This window comes from Leptodactylus fuscus, chromosome 5, assembly GCF_031893055.1.
Source record: "Leptodactylus fuscus isolate aLepFus1 chromosome 5, aLepFus1.hap2, whole genome shotgun sequence".
Taxonomy (NCBI): domain Eukaryota; kingdom Metazoa; phylum Chordata; class Amphibia; order Anura; family Leptodactylidae; genus Leptodactylus; species Leptodactylus fuscus.
The window spans coordinates 116,840,877-116,863,087 of NC_134269.1; the positions used below are offsets into that span (position 1 = coordinate 116,840,877).

The following is a 22,211-nucleotide window of genomic DNA, read 5'->3' on the forward strand; positions in this document are numbered from 1 at the left end:
ATAACTTTTTCATTTTTCAGTTCACAGAGTCACATGATGGCTTATTGTTTGCGGGACAAATTGTACTTTGTAATGGCACCATTCAATATGCTGTGCAATGTACTGGGAAGCTGGAAAAAAATTCAGAATGAGGCACAATTGGAGAAAAAATGCATTTGCGCCATTTTCTTATGGGTTTAATTTTTACAGCATTCACTGTTTGGTACAAATGACATCTTACCTGTGTTCTACGTGTCAGTACAAACGCGGTGATACCAAATTTATATAGTATTTGAAATTTTTTGATACTTTTAAAAAAATGATAAACTTTGCAAAATAGAAAAAAAAATTTGTGTCATCATGTTCTAACACCTGTAACTTTTTCATATTTCCATGTATGGAGCTGGTTGTGGTGTCTTTTTATGCGGGACAAGATGACGTTTCTATTGATACCATTTGGGGAAAGATCCGATGGTTTGATCACTTTTTATTCAATTTTTTATAGGAGGCAAAGTGTTGAAAAAAACGCTTTTTGGCTGTTTTTATTTTTTTTGCCGCTACGCCGTTCGCAGTACGGGATAAATATTTTAATATTCTAATAGTTCAGGCATTTTGGAGCGCAGGGATACCTAATATGTTTATGTTTAATGTTCTTTAATTACTTTTATAGCTGATCTAGGGAAAGGGGGGTGATTTGAACTTTTATATTTTTTTATTTTTTTAATACTTTTAAAAACTTTTTTTTTTTCTTCTGTTACATTTATGATCAGACCCCTTAGGTACCTTGAAACCTAGGGAGTCTGATCGCTCATACTATTCACTGCAATACTACAGTACTGCAGTGAATAGCAGAATCGCAGCACTTCTATTAGACGATGCCTCTGGCATCGTCTAATAGATCTAGTGCAGAGACAAGCCTGGAAGCCTTCAATAGGCTTCCGGCTGTCATAGCAACCAATCACCGCCCTCTTGTGACGTTCAGGAGGGCGGCGATCGGCGAAACATGGCGGCGCCCATGCCGCCTGCGCTGTTTACACGCTGCGGTCGCGTTTGACCACAGTGTGTAAAGGGTTAACAACAGCGATCGGCTCGGGCACCAACCGCTGCTGTTAGTGGCAGGTCCTGGCTGTATTATACAGCCGGCATCTGCCGTGTATGGAGCGAGCTCAGCGTGTGAGCTCGCTCCATACATCCCCATGCGACCCATGACGTACAGTTACGTCAAGGGTCGCTAAGGGGTTAATTACCCGATTGCAGGGGTGCCAAATGTGGGATCCACAATAATCTGATGATCTAGATTAAGTATCCTTAATCTAGATCATCAGATTATTGATGATCATCAGTCATCAGTATCAGAGACATGGAAAACATCTTTAGGTTAAGGCCCCCAGAATATAATGATCAGAGACCCAGAGGAGGATACAAACATAAAAAACAATGTTACTTACCTCTCCCTGGCTCCGACACACTCCCTGCAAATCTCATCAATGTTGGACAAGACATTACCTGACCCAGACCCAACAAAACGCTGCAGCTTCACTTACCGATCCCTGTTCCTGCTCACAGCTGCATCCACAGAAGGGGAAGCGCAGGCGGCTGTGAACAGGAGTGAGGATCGGTAAGCAAATAGGGCCCGTTACGTGCTGGAGGTACTCCAGCAGGTAACGGCCTATTTAATAAAAAAAACAAAAACAAAAAAACACACATCAGGGCCCCGTCGGGCCCCCCAATGTCTCAGGCCCTGTGGCATCAGCTACAGCTGCTACCCCGGTAGTTACACCCCTGTCTGCAGACTTTATTCTTCATTTATACCTACAGTTTTAAACCGTAGCGTTTATGTCATATGGGGCCCCAGCCTTAGGCTGAAGCCACATATTGTAGAATCAAAGTGTTTTTTGTTGCAGATTTTGCTGCGGTTTTTTTAGCCACAGCCAAGAATAGATTCAGCAGAAGGGTGAAGTATAAGATCTTCCTTTATATTTCACAGACCTTTTCAAACCACTCTTAACTAGACTCAAACAACAAACAATATAGCTTTTTCCAAAATGTGGCTTCTTCCCCAAGCACTATACTTCTACACATTACAAAAGCTTCAGGTTACAACGACATAGATTGCTGAGCTATACTAACCAGTAGAAAGTCAATGTTGGAGTAGGACTGCATCCTGACAAGTGATGGATCCCTTAAAAATGGAATTTGTGACCTTAATGTAATCCTTACACTACCAGACCTGAAAAAAAAAAAATCATAGGTGGGGCACAGACACATTCACCTCACCCCAATGGGCAAATCAGGGCAAATTAACCCATGCATTCCTTTTTCACAGATCATGAACAATACATGACCAAGTAATTAGGTGGTATGAATGAGTCTTACACAGAAAGGACTTTTAAAAATATCTTTATATATATTTTCAGACATTAAAGGAAATATGGCATAATAGCCACTTACAGGGTTGCGATTTCACAGAGACAGCTGTTTCCTTGCAAAGTTTATGAAATTCATGTCCTACTTGCAATCCTAAGACTTACTGCCCTTCCTTCCTTTATATTTATGACTAAATTCTAGGCTTACTAGCCATCTGAGTTTATCTCATTAAAACATCTAATCTCTCTTTTTTACATAATCAGCTGAATTTTTTATTTATATATGTCTTGCACTAATTTGGAACATTCCCATTCCTTACCCCTCAAACCACTAGGACACTCATATCTCAGTCCACTTTCTGTACAGCACCTATACTGCCAGGAACTAGGGACCACAGTTATATTAGAGAATGTCAATTCTAATGAGACTTTAAACCCTTACAGGGGTTATCCAATGTATGGTATTGATGGCCCATCAATATTAAATGTGTTGGACCCCCACATATCACCTGTACTGAGACAACATGGCTCTCAGTAATGTTTACATACAGCAAACTGCACTGCTCATGCGCTGTACAAAGTGTAGTAGTGACTGTAGGAATAGCAACGCTGTACCATTGCAGTCTATAGGGCAGCACTGCAGTACTCACCACTACAGAGTTTACGGCAAGTGTGCACCCCTAAAATAATTCATCTTTTGCAAAGTTTAACTCTCTAATCACTTCATTGGAATTAAAGTAACATGGAAGTGAAATTTAGAAATTAATTTTTTGTAAAAAAATAATAAATTTCATTTAGTTAAAGGAGACAATGCATCCCCAATTTGTAATGTAATTTCTCCTGAACATGGCAGTACCTCATATGCGTACGTAAACAGCTGTATGGGTACGAGGCAGGACTCTGAAAGCAAAGAGAGTGCTGTTTGGCTTTTGGAGCGTGGATTTCACTCAAGTCATTTTCTGGTTCCATGTCAGAATTGCAGAGCTCCTGAAGTACCAGTACAATTGAACACCCTAAAATTGACTCAGTTTTGGAAACTACAGCCTGAAGAAATTTATCAAGGACCACAATAAGCATTTTTAGTCAAATAGTGTTTCCCAAAAATTAATGTACAAAGTGGAAACATTTTTTATAACTTGTATTGCCCAATATGTTGTGTTGATGTTCCCCAAGAAGTGATCCCATTTTGTTAACTACAACCCCACAAGGAATTTGTCAAGGGATGTAACAAGCATTTCTAACCCTTCAGTGTTGCTTTACTTTAGTTTGCAGAAATGAATGCACAGTGAAAATTTAAATTGCAATTTTTCAAGACATACACCATTTCAGTGCCCGATATGTTGTGCCCAGTTTATGTCAGCAGAGACACAGACATTCCAAAAACTGTTCAACTGATTACATACAGTCCTATGAAAAAGTTTGGGCACCCCTATTAATCTTAATCATTTTTAGTTGTAAATATTTTGGTGTTTGCAACAGCCATTTCAGTTTGATATATCTAATAACTGATGGACACAGTAATATTTCAGGATTGAAATGAGGTTTATTGTACTAACAGAAAATGTGCAATATGCATTAAACCAAAATTTGACCGGTGCAAAAGTATGGGCACCTCAACAGAAAAGTGACATTAATATTTAGTAGATCCTCCTTTTGCAAAGATAACAGCCTCTAGTCGCTTCCTGTAGCTTTTAATCAGTTCCTGGATCCTGGATGAAGGTATTTTGGACCATTCCTCTTTACAAAACAATTCAAGTTCAGTTAAGTTTGATGGTCGCCGAGCATGAACAGCCCGCTCTCAAATGATCTGAAAACAAAGATTGTTCAACATAGTTGTTCAGGGGAAACATACAAAAAGTTGTCTCAGAGATTTAACCTGTCCGTTTCCACTGTGTGGAACACAGTAAGGAAATGGAAGACCACAGGGACAGTACTTGTTAAGCCCAGAAGTGGCAGGCCAAGAAAAATATCAGAAAGGCAGAGAAGAAGAATGGTGAGAACAGTCAAGGACAATCCACAGACCACCTCCAAAGAGCTGCAGCATCATCTTGCTGCAGATGGTGTCACTGTGCATTGGTCAACAATACAGCACACTTTGCACAAGGAGAAGCTGTATGGGAGAGTGATGAGAAAGAAGCCGTTTCTGCAAGCATGCCACAAACAGAGTCGCCTGAGGTATGCAAAAGCACATTTGGACAAGCCAGCTTCATTTTGGAAGAAGTTCCTGTGAACTGACGAAACAAAGATTTAGTTGTTTGGTCATACAAAAAGGCCTTATGCATGGCATCCAAAAAAGACAGCATTCCAAGAAAAACACTTGCTACCCACTGTAAAATTTGGTGGAGGTTCCATCATGCTTTGGGGCTGTGTGTCCAATGCCGGCACCGGGAATCTTGTTAAAGTTGAGGGTCGCATGGATTCCACTCAGTATCAGTAGATTCTTGAGAATAATGTTCAAGAATCAGTGACGAAGTTGAAGTTACGCCAGGGATGGATATTTCAGCAAGACAATGATCCAAAACACCGCTCCAAATCGACTCAGGCATTCATGCAGAGGAACAATTACAATGTTCTGGAATGGCCATCCCAGTCCCCAGACCTGAATATCATTGAACATCTGTGGGATGATTGGAAGCGGGCTGTCCATGTTCAGCGACCATCAACTGAACTTGAATTGTTTTGTAAAGAGGAATGGTCCAAAATACCTTCATCCAGGATCCAGGAACTGATTACAAGCTACAGGAAGCGACTAGAGGCTGTTATCTTTGCAAAAGGAGGATCTAGTAAATATTAATGTCACTTTTCTGTTGAGGTGCCCATACTTTTGCACCGGTCAAATTTTAATTTAATGCATATTAGATATATCAAACTGAAATGGCTGTTGCAAATTCCAAAATATTTAGAACTAAAAATGATTAAGATTAATAGGGGTGCCCAAACTTTTTCATATGACTGTACTTAGTATGGTTGAAAAAAAAGACATTTGTCCATCAAATTCAACCAGGGGATGGGAAACGTCATGATATTCTATATATTTCCACACCCATCAATGCTACTTTGCTCTAAAAAGGCATCTAATCCTTTTCTAGAGCTGTCAGCTGTGACTGCTGTGACCAGCTCCTGAGGTAGGCTATTCCACAGACTCAGAGTCCTTACAAAGAAGGCTTGTTGGCTCTTGATATTAAACGTTTTTTCTCCAAACAGAGGGAGGAGTATCCCCTTGTCTTTTGAGAGGATTTTACATGGATCTTTTCCTCATATTTCTTGTATGTGTTATTTATATATTTATACAGATTTATCATATCTCCCCTTAAACACCTCTTCTCCGGACTAAAAAGATTTAACTCCTTTATCTTCCTTATAACTGAGGTCCTCCATGAGGTCATCCCTGCCCCATCAGTCTAAACCCCTTTTAATACATGACAATATCCTGCTGAACTTAGAAGTCGCTGATTGACATTGCATGCAGTAATTTAATTTATGATCTACAAGTACACCCAGGTCTTTCTCCACCAGTGACTATCCCAGCCTTACTCTCCTTAGGATATATATTACATGTAGATTATTTTTACCTAGATGCATAACTTTACATTTACCCTGGTTTACACCATTTATAACAGAACACCAGTCTGAGCTGCTGTCATTGACCTTAACTTTCTTAATATGATCCTTCATAATTACAATATTCCAGGAATACTATATCCATGGCCTCCAGTCTGTCCAGACTTCTACTCACCTCTTCATAAAAGCACCATAGCAGCTGCCACAGGGCCCGGGACATTAGGGGCCCGGTGACAGCTGCTACTGCTGCTATCATTATGCTCGGAGGTCTTTTCGGACCCCCGAGTATAATGATCGGGGCCCCCTGTTGGTGGAATACTTTCCACCAACAGGGGGCCCCGAAGCTGCAGCAACGGCTGAGACACAGGAGCTGCAGGTCTGGCTCCTGTCAGCGCTGCAGGACGTTCCCCCCCTCTCTCCCCCCTCCCTTTCTCTGCTGTCCTCTGCCCACCAATGAGAGGAGGAGGCGGGGCTTATCCCTGCCGTCCAGCACAGAAGAGAAAGAAGCTGCTCCAGGAAAATGAAACTGAAGATACACAGGTACGTACTGGGGTTACTTATTACTATCAGGCATTTGGGGGGATTACTTGTGTTTTAGTAACTCCATGTGCCTCATAGTAATAGCAGTTAACCCCATCATCTCCCTCACATTAACCCGTTTGCCTCACCATAAGAGTTACTGATATGTGAGACATATGGGGGTAATAATAATGAAGATACTTTATTATTACCTCCATGTCTCTCACATATCAGTAACTCTTATGGTGAGGCAAACAGGGGTTAATGTGAGGGAGATGATGGGGTTAACTGCTATTACTATGAGGCACATGGAGTTACTAAATTGTAATGCACAGGACCAGATTTTTTTTTATCCACAATTTGTCCTGGTATAGCGGTCAGCGGTGACAGTATTTAGTCCTGTAGGGGCCACTAAGGGACATAATACTGTGTGCAGGGGCCATTATTGGGTATAATACTGTGTGCAGGGGCCACTAAGGGACATAATACTGTGTGCAGGGGCCATTATTGGGTATAATACTGTGTGCAGGGGCCACTATGGGGCATAATACTGTGTGCAGGGGCCACTAAGGGACATAATAGAGCGCGCAGGAATGCGTAGGAGGGACTCGGTCGAGATCTTCGGTGTCGGGGGGGGCCCCCATGTCAAAAGTTCGCCACGGGGCCCCGCCATTCCTAGTTACGCCACTGAGTCTGACAACTTCTCTCCTAAGTAAAACCATGTTGTCTGTCACTTATAATGTTACGTACAGTCACATACTCTTGTATATAGTTGTGTAAGAGCCCTCAATTTACCAGCAATGGATGTTAAACTTGCCAGTCTGTAATTACCTGGGAAGACCTAGAGCCCTTTTGAAAATAGGTACCACATTAGCCTTGCACCAGTCTCTTGGCACTGATACAGAATCCCTAAAAATTAAGAATAGGGTTATCCTGGGTACAACAATGTCATGTTTATGTGCATTGACTTCTGGAGCTTATATTTAGAGGTTTTGGTTTTTGGATACCATGTCATGTTTGCAGAGTCCCTAAGGTGTCAAGTGGAATTCCCTGGAAAGGGACCTCATTTTAAAAAGTTCACCCCTCAATGAATTTATGAATGAGTGTAATGATAATTAGTTTTCCTAGATTTAATGAACAGCAGATAGCTCATTCTGGGAGATAAAAAAAAAAAAATACAATTCTGACAGAATTTCCTCTGAAAATTTTCTGCTTCCGTTATACCTATAGGGAAACTGCCAGCAGTTCTGTAAGTATAATTGCCATGCCTCAATTTCCAAAAACCTTGACAGTTTTGGAAATCGCAGTGTGTCTGCTGTGCATATTATTATGTGTGTATGAGATTATATAGAATCCCATCCACTTTGTGAGGACTTTAAAACGCAACGTGTTTTTTTTTCTGCAGGGCTGATGCGACATTGGACCCCTGGCCTTACAGTACCACATTGCCATTTCCAGAACTGAGAGTCTATGGAGCTATTCGTGCGTTTGGGTTGTTTTTTTTTAAAGTACAAAGAGGAACATTTATTTTGCCCCTATACCAAAGAAGTGGTATAAAAAGTTAAATCCCAACTTTTCAAATGCCACTTGTAACAAAAGAATGTTGCAAATGGCATTTTTATTCTGTACCTAACATTTTCTTGAAAGGAGGCATACAGGGGTGTAGCATCACAATGGGGCCTTCAACTTCATCAGATTTATGCCAAAAAGAGATGCATTCTCTAATGGTGCAAAGATTACCAGCACCAGTATTGATAAATCCCTTCAATGTATTCCGGCAAATTGTATCTGTTTTTCTCAGTCAACATTCAGTTTTTACAGCTATAGTTATATATATATATATATATATATATATATATATATATATATATATACACACACACTATGTAGAATAGAAGCAGTTTATGGGCAGATACGTACAAGAAGAATATTTTTATCAAGATGCCTAAAGTGTACCTCTAGTTCTAAACAACTTTCGATTAATGAATAGTGCATGTGAATATAAGAAATTTTGTAATATATGTTAAGGAAATAGTTTCCTAAGGCATAATTGACATCTGGGTCAGTAATCTGTTTGAGGGAGTCCGCATAGGGAATGGAATGGACTACCAAACACATTTGCGAGCGGTGTGCAGTGAAAGCACATGGACCCCATAGACTATAACGGGATCCGTGTGCTTTCCACACGGTCTCCACACCGAACATGCGGACAGGAAAGTAAATCATGAACTACTTTTCTGTCCAATTAATTTATTGCTTCTTATCTCTAGCATAATAGTATTAAGCTACCCCTCAATTACAGAAAAGCAGAGTGTATCAGCAGCAGTTATCTTTGTGTTTTTTCCCCATTAGTCTCCTTCTACCCTTTGCTCTTCCTATGACAAATAGACTATAGACTTTCTTATTTTCACTTGTACCAACCATTTCGGAAAAGTTGCTTATAATTAGAGGTATCCTTTAATTACTGTATCACATACCATTAATCCGAAATAGCTCAATCTTGGAAGATGAAATCAATGAGCCCTCATGGTATTATACAGCACATATAAATAGGTTCATAGGTGTTTTCAGTCAATATGCAGATTACAAGAAAGAATCAGGTTCATCTCTAGAACACATTACTTACTAACTCCTTTAAAAGATTTTTATTCGAAACTTCTAGTATAATTGTCATTAAATTCTGTTTATGAAAAAGACTTTTTTTTGAATAGCATCCATTCCCAAATGAGAGCCCCTATTAGCTATATGCCTGGGGCTAAATATTTTTCAGCTGTAAGATCAGCCCCTGCCATGTCATATCTTTGGACATCAAGCCTCTAGCCTGAATAGCATGTCAGTTCAACTCATTATTATAATTTTAATTATGTTTCTCTATTGCCACTTCATATTTCTTTATGTCCTATGATATGCTGCTGTCAACAATTAATCGTGCCAGTGTACATTATTGTGCTATTAAGTTCTTATACCTTGCAGTGATTCATGGAAAAACTCAGTCTTGGAAAAACTGAAAGAGCAGACCTTTTAAATATATTAGAAAGACTTTTCCTCTATAAATGAAGACATGTGCAAGCTATAGCACCATTATATAAAAAATAAGGGATGATGGAAAAGTATGTCTCCTGTTTCAAATATTTCCTTACCTGCAGTGGATTTTGTTGCAGAAAATGCTACAACTGAAAAATAATTCTATTCAACTGAATGTGGCTGTTTTGGTGGTAAATAGAGATGATCGAGTAGTATTTGATCGAGTAGGTATTCGATCGAATATTACGGTATTCGAAATACTCGTACTCGATCGAGTACCACTCGCTATTTGAATGTAAAAGTTCGATGCAGAACCAGCATTGATTGGCCCAATGCTATACAGACGGCCAATCAATGCTGGTTCTTCTCCTACCTTTAGAAGTCTTTGTGCAGTGTCCCCACGGAGTCTTCCGGCTCTGAATTCACTCTGCCAGGCATCGGGCCTGGGCAGAGCTGACTGCGCATGTCCGCTTGTAGTGCGGGCATGCGCAGTCGGCTCTGCCCAGGCCTGATGCCTGGCAGAGTGAATTCAGAGCCACAAGATGCCACGGGGAAGCTGCAAGGAGAAGACTGCTCGGAGGATCCAGCCCGACCCTCACTCATGGACTTGGTAAGTGTAATTTGATCGAATGTTGCCTACCCCTGAAACGAGCATTTTCCCCCCATAGACTATAATAGGGTTCGATATTCGATTCGAGTAGTCAAATATTGAGGGGCTACTCGAAACGAATATCGAACCTCGAACATTTTACTGTTCGCTCATCTCTAGTGGTAAACACATAGATATGTGCAAAACCCAATCGGATAAATGAATATGATTTTCTAGTTAAGGCAGAACATAACATAGCATAACACCTCTACATAGCAGGTCGCAGCAAAAAAGTGCTGCGAGAAAAGCCACAGCGACAATGCATCATGTTTTTCCCACAGCTTTTTTAATAGAAGGTCCACAGAGGAAACCTTTCTGCTTCAATTATACCTATAGAGAAACCACCAGCATTTCTGTAGGTATAATTGGCATGCTGCAATTTCAAAAACTGTGACCGTTTTGGAAATTGCAGTGTGTCCTCTACACATATTTTTCTGCAATGCATGGATGGTATTTGCTAGAATAACCATCATCTTTGCATTGACTGTAAAACATGACATTTTTTTCCGCTGAGTTTCCGCCACATGGGGTCCAGTCTAAGGCCTCACATTGCTTTTTTTGTTACACATTTTGCTGCAGTTTTTTTTTAGCCAAAGCCAGGAGTGGATTAGGGAGAAGATAGATATGTAAGTACCGTATTTTTCAGACTATAAGACGCACTGGACTATAAGTCGCACCTAGGTTTTAGAGGAGGAAAATAGGGAAAAAAAATTTTGAAGCAAAAACTGGTAAAATATTTAATATATGGGAGTTGTAGTTTTGCAACAGCTGCAAGGCCACATTGACAGGTGACCCTGCAGCTGTACGGGGACGCATAGAGCGTTTTTTTTGCGGGGCCAGCTGTAATTTTTAGTTATACCATTTTGGGGGATATCTATTGCTTAGATCACCTTGTATTGAAAAAAAACAGGAGGTGATTTAGAACTTTTATTTATTTCATATTTTTAAAGCTTTTTTTTTTTTTTTTTTTACTATTTTATTCCCCCCCCCTCCCCGGGGCTTGAACCTGCGGTCACTTGATCGCAAGTCCCATAGACAGCAATACAACTGTATTGCCGTCTATGGGACATTCTGTCTATTAGTATTACGGCTGGTCATAGAGACCAGCCGCAATACTAATATAACCGTGACAGGCCGGGGAGCCTCATTAGGCTCCCGGCTGTCACCCGAACAGGTCGGCTCCTGCGATATCGCCGCGCAGGAGCCGGCCTGCAACTCTACAGGTACGGGGCCGGTGGGGACCGGCCCCGGGGGAGAAGAGGCCACGGATACTGACCCGGTATCCACTGTACTAGAGAGGCAGATGCCGGGGAGGGATAGACGCCGGGGCCTGAGACATCGCTACGATCCTCTGCCCTGCATGAAGCCAGCGGCGGGGGCACGGAGGAGCCCCTGCCGCTGCTGGCTTCATGCAGGGCAGAGGAGCGCAGCGATGTCTCAGGCCCCGGCACCTGTAATGGCGTCTATCACTTGCCGGCTTCCGCCTCTCTATTACAGCGGATGCCAGGCGCCACCTTCAGACTATAAGACGCACCCTTCTTTTCCCCAAAAATTTTGGGGAAAAAAAGTGCGTCTTATAGTCCGAAAAATACGGTAATTCCTTTATATTTCCTATTCCTTTTGTAGCCTCTTGGCTTTGGCTCAAAAAAACCACAGCAAATGCTGCAACAAAAAAAATATGGGGCCTTAGCCTCAATCACCCAAATATTTGCAGTAAAATCTTGTTCATGTGACAATATTTCAAGTTTATTTGATTAAATACATGCCAAATATGACTCTATTGATTTTAATTATGAAAATACATGTGCACAAGTCAAAATATGAGCTGTATAAAAATCTAAACATGGCATGTGACTTCTTGAGACATTTTTTAAGCTGTTTTTCCAAATAAAGGCACAAAATACACCCCGAGTACTCTCATTTGTGTTTTGGGGATAAGACTGGGTTCAAATGGCAATAATACATCCATAATATATATCTGTCGTGTAATATGTCTGTATATACCTGCAATCTTCGGGCCCCTTTAGTGAGGGGGCCACTGTGGAACATTATATTGTGTGCAGGGGCCACTGTGGGGCATAATACTGTGAGCAGGGGCCACTGTGGGACATAATACTTTGCACAGGGGCCACTGTAGGTCATTATACTGTCTGGAGGGGCCGCTATACGAGATTATACGCTATGAGACATTATATTGTCTGGAGGCCGCTTTGGGAAATTATGGTGTGTGTAAATGGGGCCTTATACTGTGTGAAGGCCAGGAAAGAGTGGCAATATTCCATGAGGAAGGTGCCCCCCCCCCCCCCCCCAAGTTAAACGTTTGCTGAGGGTACCAGTCTTTGTATCCAGGCTAGAGGCAGCCCTGCAGGGTACTAGAACTTCCTTTCACGATAAATTTATCCTTTAGCTCAAATATTGTAAACAGATTGGTTATTGGTTAACAGATACAGCTTGATATTCTTCAGTAGTTGCTTTGCTTTCCCTGGAAGGAGAGAACCTAGCTGAGAATATGGTGTATTATACTAATTCAAAGTTGTGCTCTATTGTTTTCACTATTTCCTTTTGATTTACCTAAAATTTAAATTTTATTTGTAACTCTGCTGTGTAACAATCATTATCTGCATGAGCCACATGAAATATGCACCACAAATACAATATGGCATCCTTCATTTGAATGATGCGTTTTGAGGGCTATAAAAAAAAAAAAAAAAACAACAAACAAAAAAAAAAAAAAAAAAAAACAGACATTACATATCCTAGTGCAGTGGTTCTTAACCTTGTTTGAGGTACCGAACCCACCAGTTTCATATGCTCATTTACCGAACCCTTCTTTAGTGATAAATCAAATATGATTTTTTTTCCAAATTCAAGACATAGGTATATGTTTTTTTACTGGTGCACAAAATGAACTGTGCATATGGCTTCGTTAAGAACCACTGTCCTAGTGTATTTCTAATTTTTAGATATGTTTGATGTGTGTCAACTGTTTTTTGGGGAGTTTTTGCATACGCAAAAAAAAATGGATGCTGGTTGTTGTTTTTTTTTTTTTTTTTTTTTTTTTTTTCACAATGCCTAACAATGAGTCTGTGGAGAACGGAGGAAGTATGCATACCACACAGATGACATCTGTGTACAGTCTGTTTTTTTCTCATGGCCCCGTAAATTTAAATGGCTGAGAAAAAAAATAAACAAATATGCATGCACAATCGTTTTGACACTGACTGTGATTCATGAAAAAAAAAAAAAGATCATATGGATAAAAAATTGTTCATGTGATAGAGCCCTAGCCAAAAAAGATGAACATATATGGATTTAAATATTACACAATTAATATTACCATTACAAATAAAATATATGCCACAGGGCTACAGGGTGTGTGCATCTTTCATGCGAAGACATTGTAGATGTCCAGACAAAACAAAAACATTTCAATATCTACCATAGTCAGTTGGTTCTATGAGCCTAATTGACAAAGAATTGTTTTAGTAAAATTAAAGTCATTCAGTCAGCAGTTTTAGCCCTTCAAACAGAGCTATATAGGTAATGAGAAGAGCAATGCAGACATAACTATGTGCAATGTCATGCTTCTTGCAATAGTAGTGCCTCTTTGAGCGACCTCTCCTGCAGCTGGATTCCTTCTCAACAACAAAAGTCACAGTGTCTTCACCAGCTCTTAAACTTCCTTGTCATCACCCAACATCCAAGCCTGGAGATCTTGGCTTAAATGTTTCACAGGAGGGGGGTGCAACTTCTTGGTACAACAAATATAGGCAACCTGTTCATATGAAACTTTCAGCTACTAATAGTACAGTAGATGTCGTGTATGTAAATATGGCAGCCTCTTGGGATCTGGGCGGCCGCTATAGCCACCAAGTCTTTGCTGTATTATACAGCAGAGACCCAGCACTAATGCCCACGATCAGTGCCTGCACTGATTGCAGGTATTAAGGTTCCTGATGCTTCAATCAAATGTGACCGAAAAAAATAAAAAATAAAAAGTAGTAACAATTCAAATCACCCCCCTTTCCCTAGAACACATGTAAAAGTACTTTACTACTGTAAAACACATACAGAGTCGGTATCATTGTAACCAAAAACAGCTGGTCTACAAACCTACAAAAATATTTTTCATGTACGGTGAACAACGTAGTTGGAAAAGTGCAGAACCGACATTTTTTTGCTGTTTTGCTACTAATGCAAATTTTAATAGAGTTGTCAAAGCAGTAGACATTCCCCAAAATTGCATAACTAAAAAGTACACCTGACCCTGCAAAAAGACACCCTCTGAATCCCCGTACATGGAAATATAAAATAAAGTTATGAGTGTCAGAATATGATGACTTTTACAAAAAAAAAATTGACATTTCATTTTGGCTACAGAGTGAATGCCGTAAAAGCAAAGTCCATAAGAAAGTAGCACAAATGTACTTTCTCTCCATTTCTACCCAATTCTGAACTTTTTTTCTAGCTTCCCAGTACATTACACAGAATAATAAATGTCTGTAGTGGTTGCGGATGAAAAGTGGATTTCTATGCGGGCAATAAGATGAGTCCATATCGTCTAATTCATTCTTTGATTCCGCAAAACACAGCCCATTGAAACATTAAAAAAAATCTCAGGGGGCTATGGTCTGCAGTTTGGGGGACACCCCTGTCTCCCACTATATACTTTGCAGCCTCCTGCACATTATATACTATACAGCAAGGTATATGGCACCAGGGGACTGTGGGCTGCAGTCTAACAAGGAGTGACACACTGTGTTAGTACTACTGTTTTCCACAGTATACTGTGTTATATACATTAAACAACAGAGGGTGCAGAGGGCGCGGTCACACCCCAAACTATGAGTCTAAGGCGTCTTTTATAATTATTAGTAGACCAGTACTATACAGTATATGGTACATTATAGTTGGGTTGCCTTTGTGAGTGGCTAAGGTCGTCAGCTCAGCCTACCACAAACCAGACTTTGCCTAAATAAAACCAAGGGCAGGGGAAAAATAGCAGTGTCATTTTGTAATGAGAAGCAGAGGAGCAGCTATAGGGGTGCAGTCACTATTGGGCTCTGGAATCTGAGGGGGCCCCAATGATCCCTCTGCCACATAAGAAATAGAACTATTCTAAATGTCACAAGGCAAGTAGGGGTCTTGTCACAGATTTTGCGGTGGGCTCAGGGAACTCAGGCTACGCCTCAAAGAGTAGGCATGTGCAAGGGGATTAATATTCATGTTAGCCCTGACTTTGCCCTGTCAAATCCCCCTCCACCAGCTCCATCCCCTCATTATACTGAATGGGAGATTAAGGCCGTGGCTCCATGTGGCGGAAACAGTGCAGAAAAAAAATCACTGCGTTTTACAGTCAGAGAAAAGTGGACTTTGCAGTAAAAACCTGTAGCGGTTTTGGAAATCGCAACACGCCAATTATAACTACAGAAACGCCAGTGGTTTACCCATAGGTATAATTGAAACAGAAAGTCTGCAGCGGAAACCTCTACGAACTTTCTGTCTAAAACTCTGTGGGAAGAATCACGATGCGTTGCTGCCACAGTTTTTCCTGCAGCGCTTTTTTGCTGCAGGACATCACATGGAGCCTTAGCCTGAAAGAGCTTGTACTCGGACTGCAGCCGAAGGCCCCAACACAATATGCAAAGCTGTTTACCAGATGTATCATATAAAGCTCCTGGGCCCCAATGCAATTCTTTAAAGGGACCACTTAATACTAAATACCATTTAGAATAGTGGTATATTTTATGTGGCAGTGGGACCTTTGGGACTGGCTACCTAGCACCCCCTATAGCTATGCCCCGTATGCTAGTACAACCACTCACAATCCTCTCCCACGGAACATCAGTTTTATCCTTTCCAAGTTATAAGTGCTCTACTAATTTTGTAGTACACTTGTAACTTATCTGCCTAAACTTATTAGCCTAAAAATTTGTACCTTTCACAGAAAATGACTTTTGTTTCCATTTTATTGACAGCAAAATGTGTTAGACGTCAGTTGTATTTAACGTATAGTGACTTACCATACATGTACCACACAACAGCAGAGGAGAAACAGTACTGCAGAACAGTGTTAGACAGGAATGGACACTGACTGCCCCTCTCCACAATGTGAGCAATGACTACACAGCTCTGCCAGGGAGAAAATAGTGGCTCTTAAAAGAGCCTTTGTGGCATAAGTTCAGGGCGGCTCCCAGTAATTGTTAGTGGCATCCTATTCCTTTTCTCAGCCCTATCTGGGCAAATTATCTTCTGTCCTACTGCCATCTACTGGATGAATGGTATATTGCAGATACACTTGACAGTGCTCTGCGATGTGATGGAGGAAGTATTAAGTAAAAAAAAAAAAACCCATAAGACAATTTGCTCCTGCTCCATAAGGTATAAATAAAGTAAAAAAAAAAAAAAAAAAAAAATAAAACATCAAATGTTTTGTGAGTGGAAAACTGAACACAACTCTTTTTAAACTTGTTCTGACATGAGAAACAATTCTCTATTAGACAGTGGATACATAGTGTAAACATGCTGCATAATTCTGTAGTAGGGCTGCTCTCCAAGCCATAGTGGCTCAGTGGTTAACACTGTTATGGCACATTACTGGGATCCTAAGTTTGAATTTAAGCAAGGACAACATCTACATGGAGTTTGTATGTTCTCCATTTGTTAAGATTGTGAGTTCTGCTGTAAAAGGGCTGTGGAATAGGTTGGTCTGTATAATCAAGCAAATTTAGTAATTTAAGCTGCAGATTTCTCTGCAGGCTCCCTGAACCCCCAACAATAATTGTCGCAACTTGTGGATGAGATTTCTTTTACATTTTATCCACTATGCTACTACTGTAAATCACAGCAGATTAACCACTGGCAAGGTTGTAGCAGCTGACTTGCTGTGATTCTTTTGCCCTAGCCTTATGATCCTATGCCATAGCAATGTACTTATAAATCATGCAATGTAACAGCCACGTGTTCCTCACATGCCATCTAAAGCCTATACAGAATATTTTTTGTAGTTTAAAAATTCTCATTTTCATTCTCATACTTTTTTTCTTTCATTTACAATAAAGAAACCGTTTTAATGGCAAAGATCTGTCATGTTCTGGTAATTACAATAATGAGGATGCAGGTATTCTAACAGCAGTAAGGACATGTAAAACACTTGTGGGATACAACATGGAAGCAAGTCAAACAATGTGATCCTTTTAATAGACAAAGTATTTTCAATGTTAAAATAAATGGTAGGAGAGCAAAAAAGAGGCAGTAGGCACATAAAGGCTGGATGCAGAAATCAGGGAAGTTTGAAAGTGTGCAAAATCTTATTAAAAACATGGATGCCTTATCTTTTGAAACTTTGCATTTCTTTCAAGTCAGTTGTGAACTGTCACAATCGTAAGTTACTGCATTACATCTGTATTCTGGTAGGTGATCAATACTATCATGTTTATTTCACTTTAAAGCTGCAAACCACAAATGGTAATGAAAAAAAGAATAAATCTAGTCGTTCACACAACGAAAGGATGCCAAGGAAACCGATGGTAGTTTAATTGACCTGTGTATGCGATTCCAATTGTCCTGCAAAAGCTTTGATTGAAATCTTTAAATTTGGGCAGTATTTGATTTTTGAGAAAATCACTCAATTTCCGCACTGACTTTTAGGCTGCGTTCACACAAACTATCAATTTTGTGGGCTATTAAAAATAAATAAATAAAATTGCACTTTGTACATACTAGTGTATTTCCATGTTTGATGCATGTGGCATCCATGTCTGATCTGTGTGTCATCTGCATGTTGTCTGTTTTGTTTTTTTGTTTTGTTTTTTTTACACACATCAGCAAAAAAAAAAAAAAAAAAAAAAAGAACACCAGATACTGACTTCTTTATTTTTCAGCATCACATAAAGAATCTAGGAATAACAGATTAGACACGGACAGCATGGATGACGTCCATATGCTGTCAGTTTTTTTTTCATGGAACCACCATACACTTGCATGGCCCAGACGAGTAGAGAAAAAAGAAAAATAGTGCATGCCCTGATTTTTTTTTTTCCTCAGTGTCCCTTAGTTCACAAATAAACCTCAGATGTGTGAACGGCTCCATTTACTATAATGGGTCCATGTGCATTTTTTCACTGACAAAACTCATACAGAAAAATCATTAGTGTGAAAGGGCCCTTAAGGAGTGCATGCATCAAAGAAACCAATTTCTATGTAGAGGGTTAGGTTTTTATGTCAGAACAATTCTTTGGAATATGTACTGTAAGAAGCATTCATCTTATAGCAGAACAAGATGTCACCACCTTAGGACTATTGTAGTGGCCTTCAGGTTCCCTGTCAGAAACTCTTTTATGTGTATGGCCAACTTACCTCTTACCGTTAAAAAAAAAAAAAAAATACATATATAACACAAGGTCGGAGTACAAGGATCCTCTTTATTTCATGTATAATACAAGAAAATGGTGCTCCTATACAGACACTAATAAATCCAGTAACCTACATAGACAAAAGCAGACTGAAAATTCAGCCAGCAAAGGCAAATGAACAGTGACTTCAAAGAATGACTGCAGGTTGCAACTTAATAAACCCAGTGGGGTTCATGTATCAGTCTTTTTACAACAAAAAGGCGCAAATATAGCAAAATATATTCCATTTTCTATGTGTGACCCATTTATGAAATGTATTGCTCTATTTGTCCTTGACACTGGCCCTTTTTAGTAAAAGAGATAGACAATAAAAAAGGGGAGTCATAATAAAGCTGTAGGTGTATTAACTCTTTAAACATTCTCATCCAAGGTAAGAAGACACAATATATTGTTTCAATATTGTACAATAGAAAATAAAAACTATGAAGCGGTTTTGGCAATATGGTAATAAATGGATCAAAGAAACTACAAACCTCTTGTATGGCTCATTATATTCTTATATTAAGAGAATGTCTTAGATTAAAATGAAGATGATGTACTCTTTCACTAGTAAACTCCTCACCTCAGGCACCAGCAGGTATGATTGTTGCCATAATTCCTCTCATGTCCCACACTGTGACCACCCTTACTATGAGGTATAGATATGAGGTGCTGCCTCAGCAGCTCATCCATGTCCCACACTGTGACCACCCTTACTATGAGGTATAGATATGAGGTGCTGCCTCAGCAGCTCGTCCATGTCCCACACTGTGACCACCCTTACTATGAGGTATAGATATGAGGTGCTGCCTCAGCAGCTCATCCATGTCTCACGCTGTGACCACCCTTACTATGAGGTATAGATATGAGGTGCTGCCTCAGCAGCTCGTCCATGTCCCACACTGTGACCACCCTTACTATGAATGGCTTCTAGAGGTCTGGATATGAGGTGCTGCCTCAGCAGCTGGTTCATTTCTTACACACTAGTGTTACCTTGCCTGGCATTGATGCCACTTGTAAGTGTGCCCTGCATACACATACAGCAAGCTGGCATTGTGCTAGGTGCTACTCACCGTGGTACTCTTGTCCAGGTATGTAGTAGCTGGGGTTTCCCGCCAGGTGCAGAGATATGAGCACCTCTCCTTGCTCTCCATCTCCCTCCAGCTCACCATGGTGGGTACAGAGGAAAAAGAAAGGTGAGAATCTTGGGTAATAGCCGACTGCTCCTCGTACAATGGCCACACACAGCATCCCAAGCAGTAGCATAGTCCATAGCCTGCCAGAGCAGGGGCTCCTCGCATCCATGGCCGGGCTCCCCACTTATTCTATATGCTGCATAAGTGACTGAGGGAAGAGCGTGCAAGACAAATAGCAATAAAAGTTTAGAGGGATAAAAGTAAATTCAACTGTCGCTTCTGCAAGTAACAAAAGAAGAGACCTGGAGCAGTGAGTATACAGCTCCGATATACAGCCAAGTGGCACAGAGACTGATAGATAAGGGTCCCTACACAGGAGCTGCTCGCCTCATATACTTATCCTGTTATCTGGAAGGCTGGCCACACCCCCTGCAGCTGATTGGACCACTACCTGTCCATCACCTCTTACTAGGAGGGGCTTGGAAAGGTGAATGGTGCTCGTATTAGCTAATATATGATAAGTGCTGAATGTGGCCCCTGTTCTGTCTAAGCTTGGGGGCTTCTGACTGTCGGGCACTGGCACTTTAAGGGACTTGGCTCTAGCACAGCCTCCTGAGGGAGTCTACCCCTCACTGACTGGGAGATCACATGTTCCCTGGAGCTATCGGGGGTATAGAGCCTCAGGTAACCTTACCTTCTCTTCTTTCAATTGCACCCCAGGCCAAGAGGACTCTCCGTGTGTCACTGTCTCCAAGGACTCCTTCCCCAGCGCTGGCAGGTACCATGGTCGATGAAGCTTGTCCTGCTGCAAGACAAGATCAGAAGGCATTGGTTTACCCCCCTTGTGGAAGCAGAGATGAGTGCTTCTATTTCCCCCATTCCCACCCCCTGATGAGTGTTAGTACGAGGTCTCCCCACAATCTCAACCTCTCATCTACCCGCCTGCATTCACCAGGCAGGTGAAAGGTCAGGACCTGCAGAGTTCCCTCAACTTCACAGTGGGTTCCTCCAGCTTCTGTACTCAGAGGCATCAGGAGCGTGGTTAGCTCAGCTCCAGACCCAGCATCACACACTCCTCTCCCTGCACTTCTCAGCACCCCTCCCTCCCATCACAGCTACAGGCTTACAGCCAGCAAAGCATGCAAGCCGGCTGGCTGCATAAGCTAGCTGGATAGTGAGCGGCAGTGTGTGCATGGGAATCCCTTCCCCCTTCCCCTCAGCTGGCTTACCATTCATTGGTGGGGCAGGGCGCCCACAGGCTTATCCAGGGCAACCTACAAAGCAACTAACTTCTGCTTTCACTTTCTCTCTCCCTGCTTAACCCTTTAACTGCCACTTTCCAACCACATGCTATGGAGCCAGCATAGGAACAGCAACACCACCAGCAGCTTTTAGAGAAGCTGCTACACAAAGTAAGTCAAAAAGGAACAGCATTGCTGGAGTCCCTGCTCCAGGAGAGCGGGGCTTCAGCCCAGGCCCCCCTCAGCAGACAGTGGAGCCACGGCCCATCCAGCAAGGACGGCCAGGCCACCAGCCCGGCTCTCCCCAAGCACTCCTCCTACCCGCAGCAGGGTTAAAGTCCCACACGTGGAGCAACCCGCACCCTTAAAAGAAAGGTGGTTAGGCGAAAACAGCGCTGGCCATCGGACTCTGCTGCAAAAAGGGCACAGGCTCAAAAGGCCAAGCAGACCAAGGGCCTGGCTCATCCTCGAGGGATTCACGCAGAGCTAAAAGGTCACATGGCCATGTGGGTTCTAAGAGTCGGAGAAATGAGCCCATGGCTACCCTGAAACCATCAGCAACAGGATCAGCGCTGCTGCAGCCACGCTCGGATAGTGCACATCCAACCGTCAGACCGACCAGTGAGTTGACTTGTTCACAAGCATGGTCTACACAGACCTCAACTGGTGGGGATGTCTTGGATATGTTTAAGGCTATGCTGTCTAAACTGGAGGCGAGGGCACCGTGTACACCAAGCAAGGCTACACCACGGCAGGATAATGACTTTGTGATAGAGATGATGAGGGCAATGCTGGAGAAAATGGAGGCAGCCTCCCCTCCTGTGTCCGCAACGGGTGTGTCTGCGCAGCTACCAGAAAGTTGGTTATGGAGTGATACATTTTTCTATGGAGTGGCACCGCTGGGCACACACGTGCCAGCGGACGTGAAAGAGAAGATTATAAAGGGAATTTTTGAACATGTGGTCGCTGATATCTCAGGAACAACCTACTGTGGATAAAGAGTGAGTATATGGGAAAGGAGAGGATAAAAAGCCCAGAGTGGCAAAAACTTTTAACAATTGGATACAGGCCTTTGGCACATTGTCATGTATACTTTGCAAGGCAAAGCCGGAGAAGGCACCTGAGCTGTTTGTAAATCAGAATATCATTCTCTCGGCATATAATAAGTATGGTGGTTCAGCATGGTGGAGGTATGATGAGGAATTTTGGCGGCGCTTGGCTCTGTGCCCAGAGGTGGGATGGGCCTCTAAAAGTACTGGTATATGGATTCAAATAATGATGAACCCCAAGCTGGCAAGGACTCCCTTTCAGCCGGCAGCCGCTGCAGGAGCATGGTCGCCCGC

At 41.6% G+C, this 22,211-nt stretch overlaps 1 protein-coding gene across 4 annotated transcripts in view; it reads right to left on the minus strand.

Annotated features, from left to right (window-relative positions):
• RELN (reelin) overlaps nucleotides 1-19,941 on the minus strand; it is a 372,556-nt gene extending 352,615 nt beyond the window's left edge. For all 4 annotated transcript variants that reach the window (XM_075274073.1, XM_075274072.1, XM_075274071.1 and 1 more), the window contains exon 1: nucleotides 19,565-19,941. In XM_075274073.1, coding sequence (XP_075130174.1) covers nucleotides 19,565-19,796 — 232 coding nt within the window. In that variant the 5' untranslated portion in view covers nucleotides 19,797-19,941. The remainder of the gene's footprint in view (nucleotides 1-19,564) is intronic.
• Nucleotides 19,942-22,211: the final 2,270 nt, after the last annotated feature.